General features: G+C 38.8%; 1 protein-coding gene across 1 annotated transcript; it reads left to right on the forward strand.

Moving 5' to 3' along the window:
• The first annotated feature begins 1,305 nt into the window (after positions 1-1,305).
• On the forward strand, positions 1,306-17,713 carry BHMT (betaine--homocysteine S-methyltransferase). Its single transcript, XM_011378882.1, has 8 exons — positions 1,306-1,338; positions 4,947-5,079; positions 9,343-9,461; positions 10,475-10,666; positions 11,079-11,226; positions 13,915-14,097; positions 15,576-15,804; positions 17,530-17,713. The coding sequence occupies exons 1-8, from the start codon at positions 1,306-1,308 to the stop codon at positions 17,711-17,713; spliced, it is 1,221 nt and encodes a 406-aa protein (XP_011377184.1).
• Positions 17,714-18,394: the final 681 nt, after the last annotated feature.

Raw genomic sequence — 18,394 nt, forward strand, 5'->3', positions numbered from 1 at the left:
GAACTGTAAAGAATGACATTACCGTTATTCTTCATTCTTGCTGGGCAGGTGAAATATTAGATTATTTGAATTACATATATGCATCCATCATCCTTCTATTGTTTTTTTCATTTTAAACTTGACAGTTATCTGAGGCAAAAGGATTTTTCTACTTTCTCAGTTATAGTTCAAATACAAATCATTTTAAACATTAAATTTGTATTAATTCATCATTTGCTACAGCAATTTTCTTCTTTGCATATGTTGAAATGGAGGCTATTATTTCACGTACAAAATTTCCCTATGTGCTTCCCTGTGTGCTGGGTAAAAGATTCTGAACTCTGTTTCAGGCTTTTTAGTTGTTCTCTAGGCTATTTACTGTCATATTGTATATTTTTAAAAGTAATGTTTTTATTATTAAAAATCAATATGTTCTCATTATTATGGTGCTTTGGAAAATACAGCAAACCATAATAAAATAAAAGCAAGCCCTAATTCCACCATCAGCAGATAACTGCTGTTACCATTTCTATTTTCTTTCAGTTTTTGTAATGCCTATATGTTTTTATATACAGCTTTGCCAGCAAATTTGGAAGTCTCTAAAGTATGTTTTCATTATGCTGTAAAGTCTGCTCTGGTTAAATATTACCAAGATATTCTTATGAGAAACCACTGTATTATTAGAAACTGCAAGGCATGTTTGGTATAAAGGGAGAAGGTCATTTTGAACATGTCTAATTCAGGGTTAGTATCGGATGTTTCTGTAAATGCCATTATTTGTGTTATATTATATAACTGCTGGATGTATTTCACATAGATGACACTTTAGGCTGATTTCCAGGGCATTGCCTTCTCATCCAATAATCTTGTACCCTGGCCTTTGACAAATATTTGGGCATGAATGCCTTTACGGGCAACTTAAATAGGTAACGGTGCTTGATCCCAGGCAAGAGAGGTAAATCAGGGCCAGGGACTATTGAGGGGCAAAGAGAAACTATGAATGAGCAGATAGGTTTGAAACCTGAGCGAGTGTCGACCTCATTAATTTTTGTTTTTATTTTACTTATCGATGTTTTCACCCATTTGGGAGGACAATTTCGATCGTCTTCTCTGTAGGATAAGTTCCCAACGAGCCGCAGCCTCAAAAAAAAGGCTGGTGGGCGTATTCCCCGCCCAGGGCCTGCGGGGGACAGTGCGGAGGTTGAGCAAGGACTATAAAGGGCTTGGCCGCCGCCGAGGGACAGCTCCGGGCTTCTCAGTGGGAAACGCTCGCCTCGGTGCTCCACCCCCGTATCCGTGCCGAGTACCCGTTTGGACACCGTGAAGATGGCACCCGTTGGGGGCAAAAAGGCCAAGAAGGTGAGTGTTCGGGGAACATGTGGGCGCTCTCCGTCCCGGCCAAGGCTCTGGGTCTGGACCTGCTGGCCCGGCACCCCAGCCTCGAGGAGTACAGAAAGGTTCTTGGAGCCTGGCTGTGACCAGAAGGTGCTCCCAGAAGTTCTCCTGCAGGACCCCAAGGCACCTCTGAGGCCCCCATTCCTGCCCATGTTCAGAACATGGGCAGGAATCTATGAGGTCTATGTGAACTCCCCAACTCGAGGGCACCCTCAGAGCTCCGAGACTCCCAACATCTTCTGGGTCCTGCACTGCAACACCAGAGCACTCCCCCATAGGTGTCTCCTAGGCTCACAGGAGCGTCTCCTCCCCGCAAGGCGGTGAGACAGAGGAGCGCCTTGTAGTATACCCTGCCCTTCTCCCCGCGGCCCCCCGACTCCTGAGTGTCTGTATCCGCACCGCCCTGTGCATCGCTCTGTGCCCTGGTGCGGCCTCCGACGGTTTCCCACCCGCGCGTCCCAGCCCCCGCTCGGTCTCCCGGACCCTCTCTGCAGGGTTCTACTTGCGCAAAAGACCCGCGACAGCTTGGTTGGGCGATGGTATGTTTTCTCTTGCAGTTTGGTTTCAGCGATCACAACAAAATGCACTGTGTGGGCCTCGAAACTGGGCACAGAGGCCTCAAGATATTGAGAAAGGGCTGTTAATAAGATTTTTAAAACAGCAGCTCCAGCACCTGATAACAAGAAGCAACTTCCCTTGTTGGGATAAGTGTTCCAGTCCAGACTCTAGTTTAGGGATGGACAGACTGACCGCAGGATATGGCTGGGTGGGCAGGAAGAGAAGGATGACCATGGAGGAGGGAATATGCATGACCCTTGGGTTTCACGGTGCCTAGCCTGTGGCCTGAGGGACAGAGGCCCCCAGAGAATGCTAGGGAGATGGGGGGGCGGGGGCAGGCCAACTGTACCTCCTGGCTATAAGACCCGCGAGGGCAGGTCTACCTTTCATTGTCATTGCCAGCCAATCCTATGCCAGGTTTCTAAGGATATGGCCCCCAAATCAAAAAAGATCCCCACACAAAGAAAAAAGTTAATTCGGTTAAAATTTTAAAATGCTATGAAGCATTAATAGATGTATGTCAATGGCCTGAGGAAGCTGTTGAGATGGCAAACGATTATAGGTATCACTAGTTCAATGAGGTTGAGAATTTTTCACAATCCATAAATCTACTAAATAAATAGTCGAAGTAGACTGGAAAGTATAATTCCTATAGAAATTTTTTTTTAATTGGGTGGCCCCATTTACATACCATGGATTCTAACCCTCTCCCCAAACTCAAACTCAGAAAATGAAATATTTTAAAGGATTATCTTTAAAGGAACATATAAGCAACAGAAGGACATAAAATAGAAAAAAAAATGTTTCTTTGGTAACCTTGTTTCCATGCATATGTCAGTGTTAAAACATGGACAATAATATGTCTATACTTTTGAGTTTAAAATTAAAATATATGTTACAAAGCTAACACATGTTCATTGTTAACGACTTGGAAAAGCACTATGAACACCATCTGCTGTATTTTGGTGTATATGCTGCTAGTTTGTTGTCTAGGCAAATATGTACTTTTATACAAAAAATGGTCTGATATTACACATACTGTTCTGTAATACTTTTTCACAAAATAATATCTCGAGCATTTTTTTCATAGCACATTCCACTTTTTCAAAAAAGCTATTTAGCTTAGGAACAGAAAAGTCTGCATTCTGGGTAGTTAAACAATGCACTAAAATTTAAGCGATTGTTTTTTCAGATGTAATAGCTCAACAAATTTACGAACAGTATAGTAATGGAATTATCACTAGCCACTCCACCAGTAAACACCAGATTCTTCTATGCTGTGTATTTAAATGTTTGTGGTACTAGAGTATAAAAACATACACATGTTGAATGAGAGTTGCTAACTGACTTGAACAACATGCCATGAGTTGTTTCTGTCAAATGAAAGTAGCAAGTCATATTTCATTTATTTGATTCTTGTTCATATTTTTTATATAACTCCACTGCCTAGCTATATGCATATATATCTTGTTAATTAGGTCATAATGATCAAAGTTGTGGTTTTAAGATGTGGCATTTAGACACATTGAAATCATGATAGATATTTGGATTTCAAAATTACATATGCTCAATTCTGTATTTTTGTAGTTGTTTGTTATCTCATGGACTTCTATGCTTGAAAAATTCTCTATCTGGAAGGGATATCAGGAACATATTTTACTGCTTTAAAGTAAAAATGTCAGTTGTGTCTTCCCTCCGAGTACTACCTGACCAAATGGCATAGGAAGGGGCAGTGCAGGGGAAGAGAATTAAAATAAGGGAGACTCTAAGAAGGTAGTAAGGATTTAGATGCAAAATCCTATGAATGGTTCTCTCAGATTTATGTAACCTTTGTTATATCAGCATTTGTTTTACCAACCATTATGGTAATAAATAGAACACAATAGCTAAGTAGTTCCAAGTTTTTCCTTTAGTGGTCTTTTAAAGACCACGCACTCCCCGCACTCCCACCCCTATTTAAAATCAAATCTAGACACCATTTAAGGATAAAACAGTCAGGAGGCCTTATACTTCCCACCTGGGAGACTTTGTATACATTACTCAGAGATTCTGGGCCTTAATTATACATTTGTAAAATCAGAGAGAGTAACCTAAATTGAATGTAAATCCTATTATTCTTTAAAATTTTAGAGTAACCTAAATTGAATTTTTAAATCCTATTATTCTTTAAAATTTTTTTAAATGGTTAAACTAGAAAATTACTTTCTAATTCATAAACCCCTGTAAAAACATTAAATTCAAATTTATCTGTTGAACATTAACACCAGGGTAATTACTGTATAGTACTATAAATAGAATCAGTACGGAGACTGGGCTGGAAATCATTTACGAATACCTTATTTAGTTGCATCTTCCCTATTCTTGTCATCTTGCACTTGTAGAATGCAAACATGCATGCTTATAACCTCCTGGACAGCACAGCATAGCTGCTGTTGTGGAGACTGAATTCTAACAAAGATACAAGTCTTTATGGGATTTGGCCATCTCTGTGGTAGTTATCTTCTTCTTTCGTCTTTACCAAGTGTCTTCTGACTTTTCAGTCTTCAAAATGACTTAATAGCATTATATGCCGCTACAACTTCTTTAACAATTTTAACCTCATTTTAGTTTATAGATAAAGAAGAAAGACTAGTCTTCACCATTTTAAGAATGTGTACTTAAGTATTTGTTTGAGGCTTTACAAGAAAAACTTTCATTTAATTCTTCTGCAGATATCTCTTCAAACATAACATCCTCCTACAATATTCTTCAAAGCTCTTTAATGTGTTCTAAAAGACCACACCTCCCCTCTACCCCTCCCCAACACACATGTGTATACACAAACTTTCAGTACATGAGCATGCTGGTTGTTTGCCTTATAGGACAGTAACGTGAATTTATAAATATACATGTACTTTCTGATAATTCTAAAGAACCCATACATCTCAAGAATATGATAGTAAAAGTATGGCAAATAGAATATTGTCTTAAAAACTCAAGTAGCTTTTTTTCTTCCCCCTCATCTGAAATTTTAGGGCATCCTAGAACGTTTAAACTCTGGAGAGGTTGTGATTGGAGATGGAGGGTTTGTCTTTGCACTGGAGAAGAGGGGCTATGTGAAGGCAGGCCCCTGGACCCCAGAGGCTGCTGTGGAACACCCAGAAGCAGGTTGGTGCATTGCTCTGTTTGAAGTTCTCATAAAAGACCACTATGTTGACCCAAACCTAGAAGCATACCATCAAACAGATGCATTCATGCCACATTTTCCAAATATTTATTATTGCCTGCTGGGCACTGTGTTGGGTATGTAAGTATGGATTCACATGTCGATAAGCATAATGCCCCTCCTTATTGCTGTCACTTATGTTTACCTTTTAGTCTCTGCCCCTCACTCTAGATGAGTCTAGTACCTGGCTCACTGCCTTCCTCTCTGCCCCTCCCTCTCCTACTTCCCTAGGTGACTTCAGATTCCAGCACTCTTCCCATTAGTGCCTTGATCTCTTCCTCATCTCCAATTGAACTCTCCCTCTGCCCTCATCTGAGCAGCCCATTCCTAGGCCTTGCCATCACCAATAGCTGTCCACCTCTGAAATCTCAATTACCAGTACTTCAGTCTCTGACCACCACCCTCCTATCTTTTCTGTTCACTCTCTCTAATACTGCCATTCCTCAACCTCATCAAAAATTCTCAGTCTTTCATCCCTTTTAGTGTTTATTATCCATTCTTCTACATGTGTCACCCTTCCCTCCTTACCCATTTAAGTTACAATTTACAGTATCAATCACTGTCTTGCAGATAGCCTCCATTGTATATGTGCCAACTGGTTAAATTCATTGTATACTCGCCGTACCCTGTTTAAATTTAATTATCTACATAGCCTGCACACATACCCACACACCTTATTCTCACTTTCTTTTTTGACTACAAATCTTTTATGGCCAGGAGGGGAAGTGGGATGCAACCTGAGGGAGATTATATGTATATATATAATATCTCCCAGTTATATATGTACAGAGCACAGTTAGATAGTACCATTGTAAATTTAACTTGAGAAATGAAAGTCTGGAATTCCACAGCGAACTCTAAAAGGTCAAATAAAATTTTGCAGAATTTTGTCAGTGGGATAATATATTTGCAGCAAAATCATTTAGGGATAAAATGTGACCTGAATTAATGTGAGGGTATTTATAATTGTATACCATTTAGTGAGGGTAGTCACATATTTTGATGCAAAAAAATAAAGTATTAATGTATTTGATGGGGGGGGGAGCATTGCTTCAGGCCTTGATGAGTGTTGCATAATATACAATACCTATGTATTACATTAACTTTCTAAAATTCCTCAAAATTCTGGATTCCAAGACACATTTGGTCCCAAAATGGCTTAGAAAAATGATTGTGGCTCTATAGCATAACCTCCCCTTTCTCGTCATTTCCAGCTATAAAAAGTCAAGCCCAGTTCTAACAAAAATGTTTCAGGTGCAATCTAGCTTGCCAGGAAACTTTTCAGGGTCCATCTCAATTCTAGCTACCACCTAGCCTAAGTTAGAAAACCACCTGCGGATACACAAATTCATTTACGTAAGATAGCATGAAAACTGACCACCACTCTCATCCAGAGCATGAATATTGTAAACATTTTTCATCCCCCCAAAAACTAAACACACTCTATGAAACACTTTGAAGACAAACTAGCAAATAGCAGTGAGGGCGATGATAATTTGCCTTTAAGATTAATAAGAATAAAATTCAATTAAAATGACTACAGAATTCATGAATTTTTGTCTTTCTGTATTTTTTCTGAATTTTTATCTTTCTCAATTAACAGGTAAATGTATCACAAGTAAGGTCTTTTCTTATTATTTAGACATTAAATGGACACTTGTCTTCAAAAAACCCCAATGCTATAGGTCACACAGACTCATGGAATTTTGAAACTCCTTTTTCATTTTAGAGATGAAGAAATTGCCACCTTGATGGGGTAGGTAAATAGTTTGCCCCAAATCACATAATTGATTGTAGCTGACTCGGGAAGATTCCAGTTTCACTGACTCCTGCCTATGACCTTTCCCCTATATCATGTCGCATTAAAAAATCCCTGCAAGGATATAAAAATTTGTAAGGATACCCACTCAGCAACTTAGTCAAGAGACTGGGTAACATTTAGGTTCTATGGTGCTAAAATAAAACTAGTATAATGAAGGGTTTAAAACCATACAGGAATGTAATTAATTAGTACAGGCTGTGTCCTTGTCATAGGGAGCAGTCACACCCTATTACTGGTTAGAGGATGAAGACTCAGGAGTCTTATGATGAGAGAAAACAAAAAGTAGAAATTGAAAGGATATCCAGAAATTATCAGATTAATTATTCTACTGATGTTTATGGCAAAAGTGGTGGTTCTTGCACCCACTGGAATCAGCATTGAATTCAGCAAGGAATTTGGGTTTGCTGGGTCTGGAAGGGTTTGGGGAATATGAATTTATAATAATTGCCCTCCGAGGTAAGTCCAAGTTGGGTCACATTTTGAGAAGCACCTCAGTTTTAAGAAGCATGGTAGGATAATCAAATCAATAAGAACAAGGAGGTGGGTCACCACCCTCTGAAAAAATCTGATAAAAGGATATAGACCCTCTGCACTATAAAATGCATATGTACACAAACAATTTGCCTACCAGTCCAAGGTTTTTCCACAGAGTCTCTGGAAATCTACCTAAAGACAACCTGGGTGAACTTCCTGTTTAGAAACTGTGTCATTCTAGTGTACAGAAACCTACTCTATAGGCCCTGCAACCCCTGCTCCAACTGTAGCAGCTCATCTGATTGATACATGAATACCCACATCAGGTGTTTTTCATTGGTTCTGTTGCTAATTAAAACAAGTTCAAAGCCCCCTAATTTAGGTATCCTTTTAAATTCCCACTGAGAATTAAAGTGTCCATGATTTTAAAAACAAAGATTTGGCTTCAAGCTTAGAAACCCATTTCCTGAAATTCAGAGGAGTTTTTTTGACTCACTTATTTGTCCATTTGAAAACAAAAACTGAGCGTTTTCCATGAAGATGGCATCGAAAGTGAAGAACAAAGCCCATACCCCTCCCAAAGCCGAAGCCAAACAAAAGCTTTGAAGGCAAAGAAAGCAGCGTTCAAAGGCGTCTACAGCCACACACGCACACAAAAAAATAAAATAAAAGAGAAGGACAAGGAGAAAGACAAGGACAAGGACAAGGAGAAGGAGAAGGAGAAAGAAGAAGAGAAGAAGATAACGCACGTCATCCACCTTTCAAGGGCCCAAGACACTGTGGCTCTGAAAGCAGCCCAAACACCCTCAGAGGAGCACACCTGGAGAAACAAGCCTGGCCATTATGCCATCATCAAGTCTCCCCTGACTACCAAGTCAGCCATGAAGAACATAGAAGACAACAATACGCTCATGTTCATTGTGGATGTCAAGGCCAACAAGCACTAGGTCAGACAGACTGTGAAGAAGCTCTATGACATTGACGTGGCCAAGGTCAAGGTCCTGATCAGATAATGGCTGGATATAGATAAGAAGGCATGTGTTCAACAGGCTCCTGACTATGATGCTTTGGATGTTGCCAACAAAATCGGGATCATCTAAACTGAGTCTAGCTGGCTAATTCTGAATATAAATTTTTTTCACTGTAAAAACAAAAATGAAAACAAAAAAACCAAAACCATTGAGCTTTCTATGTTCTTTGCAGTCTACCAGGCACCTAGGATGCAAAGATGCCAGACTCATAGCCAGTCTTAGCCCCCGAGGGCTCAGAACTCCAGTGTCCTGGTAACTTCCTAGCCTCTAGTATAGTTGTTTCCAGACCTTTAGATTTCATAGGTCTCTGAAATTTCAAAGTAAATTTCAGGGGCTGATATTAGATTGCTGATTTCTTACTTTGCCCAGTTAATTCCCCTGACAAAACAAAAACCAGATAAGTCTCACTATTACTTTATAAAATGAGCATTATTTCACTGTCTTAGTATGGAGGTTCTCAACAAGGCTAAAAATAAGAATAAGTTGAGGAACCCTTAAAAAAAACACAATCTGTGCCCTGCTCCAAACCAATTAAATTAGAATATCTGTGAGATTGACCCTAGATTCTATAAGTTTTTAAAAGCTTGCAAGTTATCTAATGGGCAACCAGGATTTAGGACCACTATTTTAGAGCAAAGAATAGGTAATTCTTTAAGTTGAATACATTTGGTTATATATATAAAAAAAAAACTCCTATCATATTTCTTCTAACCAGGGAAAGCTTTGCCATCTGGCATTCATCCATGGACATGTTTTGGAACCTTGCTCCAATTCTTATTCTACTCTGCTACCAGAGATGTGTGGGTATGTGCCTTTTGAAAACATCATCAGTTAATAAACTGATAGCAATTAATGCCTTTCTTCATTCAATCTCCCAGTTCGCCAGCTTCACCGAGAGTTCCTAAGAGCTGGATCAAATGTCATGCAGACCTTCACCTTTTATGGGAGTGAAGACAAGCTGGAGAACAGGGGAAACTATGTTGCAGAGAAAATATCCGTGAGTAAAACCATGCATGGCACTCTCAGAAGGGTATAGTGGATATACATGTCATCACCAAAGTTCTCACAGAGAAAAATGTTGAGCCTCTTCAGAGTTTTGTTTTGTTTTCAAAATACAGAAATGAGATATATGTGAATAACACTCTTAGATTTTATCTGGAGACCTCAAAATTGACAGAAAGGTATTTCATGAAACATATCAGAGAAGAGATATTTAATGATTAATGAAACTGTGATTTAATGAAACTGTGATTCTCTCAGTTTCCTAACTAGTTGCTGAGTGGGTAACCTTACAAATTCTTAGATCCTCACAGGTTTTTAATGTGGCACGGTGTAGGGGAAAGGTTATAGGCAGAAAGAGTCAGTGAACCTGGAATCTTCCTCGCTTAGCTACAATCTACTGTGTGATGTTGGGCAAGCTTTTTACCTTTCTCATTAAGGTGGCAATTTCTTCATTTCTAAAACAAAAAAGGAGTTTCAAAATTCCATGAGTCTGCATGACTTACAACACTGGGGTTTTTGAAGTGTCCATTTTTAATATCTAAATAATGAAAAAAAAACCTTACTTGTGATACATTTACCTGTTAATTAAGAAAATACAGAGAGACAAAAAGTCATAAATTCTGTAGTCATTTTAATTGAATTTTATTCTTATTAATCACAAAGGCAAATTATCATCAGTATCACTGCTATTTGATAGGTATTCTTCTAAGTGCAGCTTAGACATTGGAAGAGACCAGATCTTTTATGTAAAGACTTCTACCCTCTCATAGACCTTTGGTATAATGTAATATCCTAGATACCATCATTAGATTTATTTTTTCATTACAATTATTGGTGTTGTTATTACTGCAAATTGCTCGACCTGGTAAAGCACTGAAGTATTCCATCACTGTCACCTTCTGGAATCAAATCACTATTGTGACATATAACTGAGATGTGGACATTTGAATAATAATTTTGTTTCAATTTCACATGAAAATGCAGATGTATTATATACTCACCGTTTAGGGGCAGAAAGTCAATGAAGCTGCTTGTGATATCGCCCGGCAAGTGGCTGATGAGGGAGACGCTTTCGTGGCAGGAGGCGTGAGTCAGACACCTTCATACCTCAGCTGCAAGAGTGAAACTGAAGTTAAAAAAGTATTTCAGCAACAGTTAGAGGTCTTTATAAGGAAGAATGTGGACTTCTTGATTGCAGAGGTAAACAAAGATATAATCAAAGATGGGACACTAAGTACACTTAGTACATTTTTTCTCTGCCTTTGGTTTTCATGAGGACCATGTGCTATTAGGTACCAATCATGACTAGTAATAGTAATATTTAGTTTTGAAATCTTTTTTCAATTTAGAGCTTCTACTAAATTTGATTCAGTTAATCTAATAGTGTTCTTCAAACCTTTTGATGGCAATCCACAATAAGATATCGCCATTCTATTCCATTTTTAAAATGCTAGTGGGTCTCAGTGTCAAATTCTTAATATTCAAAATATTTCAAATTCAGAGTTTTAAGGTCAGTCGCCTGGTAATTATTAAATTATTAAGCAATAAAATAAGTTTTCAAATTGTTTGGGGGAAATGAGATTAAAAGTATCTTAACCTTATCTTATTTCAGTATTTTGAACACGTTGAAGAGGCTGTGTGGGCGGTTGAAGCCTTGAAGGCATCTGGAAAACCAGTGGCAGCGACCATGTGCATTGGCCCAGAAGGAGATTTGCATGGCGTGACCCCTGGCGAGTGTGCAGTGCGCCTGGTTAAAGCAGGTGATGATGGATTTTGATAGGTTTGCTATTAGTGAGTCTTTTAAAATGACATACAAATTCAGATCTGTTTATGAATCACTATATACTACCTTTATTAACAGGAAAACCATTTCTGAACTTTTTTAGAAATATTGATAATATTATTATTGAGTCCTAAAGAGAAAAATGTTTTGTTTTGTTCTGTTTTGTTTAAAAAAAAGATAAACATACATACCAGCCTTTGAGCAACTAGACTTATGCTGAAGGTTTAACAATTAGGAATAAGAAGAATTTTGGTAAACCAAAAGCAGCATTAGGAAAAACTGTGTTTGAAAAAATCTTTAATTTATCTCAAGTCGAAGTCTTTAAACTTTAATAACTTTTAAGTCAGTTGCCCTCTTTGCCAAAGTTTTTCCATTCTCATAAATTATGGGTATGCTTTGCATTTTGTAATTGGTATAATAAATCAAAAAATCTTTTGATATGAAATACTGACCACTTAATTTATCTTTTTATATAATTTCCATTCCTAATATTGAATTTCATTTAAATTAGGAAAAAGACAGATTGTTTTCCAATCTGCCTCAATTTAAACCCAAGAAATAGCTCAGTGTCAGTGAAAGAGTCCGACTCATTCCATGGAATAGAGAGATTTTGATTGGCTATTTTTTTGTTTCTGATTTTTATCTAAATCCTAATATTTCAGGAAAGTCACTTCCCACTTTTCATTAACAATAACAATTATTTATATTTAGGAATGAAATTGTATTATCTTAATTTTCGGTAATATAAAAATAGGGAGAGAAGCAAGTTAACTTGTCTCAAAAAGATCAGAGGAGGCCTTCACAATCCTCGTTGTTAATTGGCAAGGATTCTTGGCCTGCAATTCATCCTTCCCCCACCATTCTGTTCAGAGTAGGTGGCCACAGTGTTTAAAATCATAATACCTTTTTTACATCATTTGTAGCACTTAACCCTTATCTCATTTATCTCTTTAATGTCTGACTCTTTCACTAGATTGTAAGATCTAAGACAGCAGAGACTCTGTTTGGCTCAGCATTGAGTACTCTGTGCCTAGCACATAATAGGTCCTTAATAAATTCCATCTAATAAATCTAGTCTATCTTCCAATGTTAGATCAAATTCTACCTCCATATACCCTTATATAATCATCTCTACACCAAATGATCACCTCTTCTCAGCAACTATAACACCTTCCATTTATACTCCTCATTTGGAATATCCTCAACTGACATTTGCCAATCTATGAGAATGTTAATAGGATTCTGTAGTCAAATACATTTAGAAAATGCTATATTAAACCAAATTAAGCAGGTCTATTTACTGCAGAACTTCTCAGAGCCTTTTATCCGTCCCATAGACATAGTAAATAGCTACTATCTAACTTAATTGATCAGAGAACCTTATTTTCATATAGCAACCTTGGGAAGCTTTGTATTAAAATATAAAATCCTTGGTGTCAACGACTATGTCCTATATTTACATTTTTCTAGAACCCCTCACAAGGAACCTTATACCTAATAGACATCCAATAACTCACCAGTGTATAATTAATTCATGAGTGTAATAACATCAAGCAAGGAAAGAAAAACTCTGGCAGCAGAATATCCCCCCCCCCAAAAAAAAAAATAAAGGAAAGGAAAAAAATGGAGAAATCAAAATCCAAGTGAGATGTTAAGTAAGCTGTTGGATATACAAGTCTGGAATCCAATGGCGAGGTCAGGATTAGAGAGAGAAATTTAGGAGAGTTCTGGAGCTAGAGGTATTGGAAGCCCTGGGACTAAAAAGGAAGTGTGGGTGAAGAGCAGAAGATGGCTCAGTAGGATCCTGGAATGATGCAGAATTGAAAGGTTCAGACTTGAGGAGGGGTCGGTGCATAACATCCAAAAATAGAAGCCAGGGAAATAGGAGCAACACTCAGGGAGTGTGGGAAGTTCTCACAAGCCAAGAGAAAGGGAGTGTTGATGAAGAAGGGAGTGGTCCTCTAGACTGAAAGCTGCTGAGACATCTAGTAAAAGGAGATCAGAGATGCGACTACTGGATTTGGTAAGATTGAGGTCATCAGTGTCCCTGACAAAAATTGATTCAGAGGAATGACTGGGAGGGAGGCCTGATTGGAACAAAAAATGAAGAGCAAACTGTAGACCCAGCCCAGTAAGGAGACGCCTACCACAAAGTACCAAATACCACAGCTTGCGGCAGGCAGCAGCTCTGCTGCTCATGAAATCTGGATTAGTGATATTATTAAATTGGCCTGAGGAAAGGGAACATTGATTTATTCTTCAAATGAGTGGTACAGTAACCACGGGTACAATCGAGAAGCTGGGAGTGCTGAAAAATTATTATGCTTGCAATATAATGTTCAAGATGAAAAAATTGACTATTAAAATTTGAAGTTAAAAAAAAATTCTTATAATGATTAAAAAAAAAAAAAAGATGGACAGCCAAGTGTGTATAAATGACACTTCAATTATACCAGACTCTTCAAAGCACTTCTCACAGAAAGCACTTGCTGCCTGTTTGTAATCATTCTTGCCTAAAGGTAAGATAAGTTTGCAGGGAGCAAGGCTCAAATGCTGTACTTCTAAATTCACCATTCTAAATAAAAGCTCCCTGTGATTTAGAGGAGAGCTGGGCCTCCCTGTATGTGGTGAATCCCCAAAGCTAAAATGTTCTTTCCACTTTCAGGAGCTTCCATCATTGGCGTGAACTGCCATTTTGACCCCACAATTAGTTTACAAACAGTGAAGCTCATGAAAGAAGGCCTGCAGGCTGCCCGGTTGAAAGCCCACCTGATGACTCAGCCCTTGGCCTACCACACTCCTGACTGCAACAAACAGGGATTTATCGATCTGCCAGAATTTCCCTTTGGTAAGACAAGCATTCTATACACCCTCTCAATGTTTCTATGTTTGAGAAATTCCAAATAAATCTATAGCCATAGAGCTTTATCCTAGTAAAAAAATGGCTGCATATCTTCTCATCTCTAGCCTCTCACTTCCCTCCCTAAGGCCACAAGTCCTTTGATATTAGACAGCAGAAGAAGGAAAAGATGGGACCAACAAGCAGAAAAGACCTCTGAACTTATATGTAAAAGTTGAATCAATACCTACAGAGACAACCAATTAGTCATACTTTTAGATTGGTGAGATCATGGTGAGATCAGAGAAGGTTTGGGTTTTGGTTCGAGCTCTGTTGCTGAGTTGCATAACCTTAGCAAAATTCCTTAATTCCTCTAGACCTTAATTTTTCTCATCAGAAAATAAGAAGGTTAGCCCAGGTTATCTCCAGGATCCTTTTCTCCTATTTTGATGGTTGCTCAGATATTCCAGGGTTTGAGGGTGGAGAGAAGATACCATCATTAGATTACTGTATGACAAATTTGAAGGAAGAAACTAAGCAGATGAAGTAAGGGAATACTTGCAATCTCGGCAGAGGGATGAAGTCTTTCAGTGCGTTTTGGAAGTGAGGGTAAGTCTACTTTGAAAATCAAGCCCAGAGATGTCAGCAGGGCCAGAGCATGAGCAGCCTCCTATTCCGTTCCTAGGTCCTTATATCGTACATATCCTATATACTATAGGCACCCTCAGAGAAGTAAGATATTATAATATTCACTCTAAAAGAACAAAAGAGAAATAGCAAAGCATTTGTGTTACTTATTGCTGTATAACAAATTACCGTAAAACTTAGCATTTATTGGCTTATAGTTTCTGTGGGTCATGAATTCAGGAGCAGCTTAGCTGGGTGGTTTTTGCTCAGGGTTTAAGAGGTTACAGTCCAATCATTGGCCAGGGCTATAGTCATCTGAAGGCCTGATGGGGACTGGGAGATTTATCTCCAAGCTCTTTTAGTTGGCTGTTGGGAGTTGGTGTCAGTTTCTTGTTGTCTGTTGACTGGAGGCCTCAGTTCCTCAGCTTATGGGCCTTTCCACTGTGGTGCTTGAATGTTCTCACACCATGGCAGCTGGCTTTCCCCAGGGTAAGTGTACAAAAGAGAACAAGGGAGAAACCATGATGCCTTTTACGATGTAGCCTCGGAAGCCAGAGACCATTTTCTGCCATATTCTATTGCTCTCACAGACCAACCTGATATAACATGGGAGGGGGATGGACTGCACAAGGTGAGAACATCAGAAGGCAGGGTTCATTGGGAACCATTTTGAAGGCTGGCTACCACAGCATTTAAAACTGGATATATAGACACAAAGTAGCTAATAGTTTTTAAAAGTTAAGAATTAAATATTGACAATGTATTTATCTCATTTATTGAAGACTATATATTTATTACAGCTGTTCATTTTGAACATTTTGTTTAAAAAAAGAATTTGGGCATAATGCTGTTTATTGTAGGACTGGAGCCCAGAGTTGCAACCAGATGGGATATTCAAAAATATGCCAGAGAAGCCTACAACCTGGGGGTCAGGTACATCGGTGGGTGCTGTGGATTTGAGCCCTACCACATCAGGGCGATTGCAGAGGAACTGGCCCCAGAAAGGGGAATTTTGCCGCCGGCTTCAGAAAAACATGGCCCCTGGGGAAGTGGTTTGGACATGCACACCAAACCATGGATTAGAGCAAGGTAAGAACCTTTAAACTATATTTACCAAACCAAGCTCACGCAGATTATATGTCCAAGGGAGGTCATTACAAAGAGTATAGCTAATTTGCTATGTGATGATGGAGTCAGTCATCTTAAATTCTCTCACAGAAATATTTATTAAACATCTTTATAAAGTGATTTCTAGGGAATGTTTAAGAATATAGAATGTAAATAATATAAGTTGCAATGAAATGTGATTTCATGCTCTAGGAAACCATCCATGTGGGGGACACTAACATTGAATCAATTGATTGTTAAGATTTAAGTATAACTTAAGTATAACAAATGGTAATCAAGTGCCTGTTCTGTGCCAAGCATAATTCTTGGAGCTGGGAATACAACGGTGAGTAAGATAGAAAAGGTCTTTGCCCTCAGAGCTTACATTCTAGTGGGGCAGATGAACAATAAACAGATTTTACATCCGGCAGTATGAAGGGCACTAGGAATAGAGAAATGAAAAGCTGTAGCCCCTAGCTTAAAGAATCTCACGGTATGCTGGGGAAAATAGATAAGAAAGCCAAGGTATTATAGTGTGGTAACTGCTTTAATCATAGAAGCATAGATAAAAAACAATAAATAACAATGAAAAGAAGGACTATCTCTGCCTAATAGAAAGATGTTTTAGTAGTAAGGATTTGTTGGCTGGGCTTTGAAGGGCTAAGTAGGCTTCCACAAGATAGGGAAAGGGGTGGAGAGTTGAGTCCTCCAAGCAGAGGGAGTAGTTCTGCTCTGTTCAACTAACATTACTGAGCACAGCTCAGACACTGTTGTGGACACTGAGGTAAGGTAAGCAGTATGGACAAGGGACAACCCTGTCTCCAAGAAGTTAACAGTCTAGTTAGGCAGAGAAATAAACATGTGAGTTCAAACTGACATAAAGAGTTCAAGGACAAAGATATGCACAGATGTTGTATGGTCTGAGCTAATGGCTTATGGGGGCACAAGGCAGAGGGAGGTGAATGAAGGATTTCTGAGAAAGCGGATGCCCAAGCTAAATTTTGAAGTGTGAACTACATTGCCAGACAAGGAAATGGCCTACAAGAAACAGCTTACAGGAAAGCAGTAAGAGATGCAAAGAGAATGGTGTATTGAGAATATCAGAGACAGAATTTGATAGAAGACACATGTCAGGAAGAAGAGGCAGCCTTTCATTCATGCTCGTGAGTTGGGTATGACCTCATCCCAATTGCAGTGAGGAGACTGGAGTGTTGCAAGTGGTCTAGGACAAGGGAAGATTTGCAAGTTAGCAAGTTTTAATAGCCTTGAGACGGGGAAACCTCTGAGGAAGCCTTTTTTAAAATGATACCAGACATGATGAAGCCTGAACTAGACAGAGACGATGGAGATAGTAAGGAGAAGGAGGCAGGATCCATAGAATGAGAAGTACAGAAGTAATACTGGATTTGGTTCAAATTGTGCTCAGCTGGTTTGTGAGGCAGAATGCCAAAAAGTGAGGATGGGGAGGTAGGATAAACTGGATAGAAAATGTCCCTATTCTAATTCTTAGCTTTTAATCCCTTTGCATATGCTAAAAAGAAGGAATTCGAGGTAATTTTAGACCTACTGATTCTGGGGCAGTGGCAGGAGGATTTAGTTTTAGTCCAGATTACTAAATGTGCTAAGATGTGCTAAGATGACCGTGGAGTTCAGTGACATGGAGACCGACACTCTGGGAGGAATCTAACATGTATTTTGTTCACTCAGGGCCAGGAAGGAATACTGGGAGAATCTTCGGGTAGCCTCAGGCAGGCCATACAACCCTTCAATCTCAAAGCCCGATGCCTGGGGAGTGACCAAAGGAACAACTGAGCTGATGCAGCAGAAAGAAGCCACAACTGAGCAGCAGCTGAAGGAGCTCTTTGAAAAACAGAAATTCAAATCTGTATAGTAGCCTCAGTGGAACCCAGTTTTGAAAATTCCTCTGTTTGAGTCACAGTTCTTAGAAATAAGGAAAAAATGGTTAAAAAGCCATGCTCATATTAACGCCAGCCTACACATAAAATTGGTATGAGCTGAACAAAAAATATTACAAATAGCATCTGACAATTTTAAAAGTATATTTTAGAAGTTTCCTTAGAAGCAAAATAAGTAAAGAAGTAAATCTTAAGCAGGTTTATTAAGCACCCACCGTGTATAAGGTATTAATGAAATCACTGTGGCTAAAGAAAAGTGATTCAGACATTAATCCTACTTCAAGAAGTTTGCAGACTAGTAAAGAGGATTAGATGTGAGCTGTCATAAATGGCTCAGCAACCAGATAGGGACAGATAAAGTGCTATAGAGAAGTGCCTTCCAAGCTCCTTTGAACACAACCCTTAGCAAGAAACACAATTTATATAATGACCAGTAAAACACATATCATTCAACCATTGAAACAAAATGTGTGATCCATTCTGGCATCTTCTATTCCATTCCTTTCCATCCTATTTCATTAATAAAACATAACATACTGGTTGAGATCCTTCAAACTAATTATATGACCCATTATATTGGCCCACTGTAGTTTGAAAAACACTGCTATGGGACATGTTAGCTCTGGGAACTTTCCTATTTCTGTAAGTTTGTTTTT

This window comes from Pteropus vampyrus, unplaced genomic scaffold, assembly GCF_000151845.1.
Source record: "Pteropus vampyrus isolate Shadow unplaced genomic scaffold, Pvam_2.0 Scaffold11, whole genome shotgun sequence".
In the NCBI taxonomy this organism is placed as follows: Eukaryota; Metazoa; Chordata; class Mammalia; order Chiroptera; family Pteropodidae; genus Pteropus; species Pteropus vampyrus.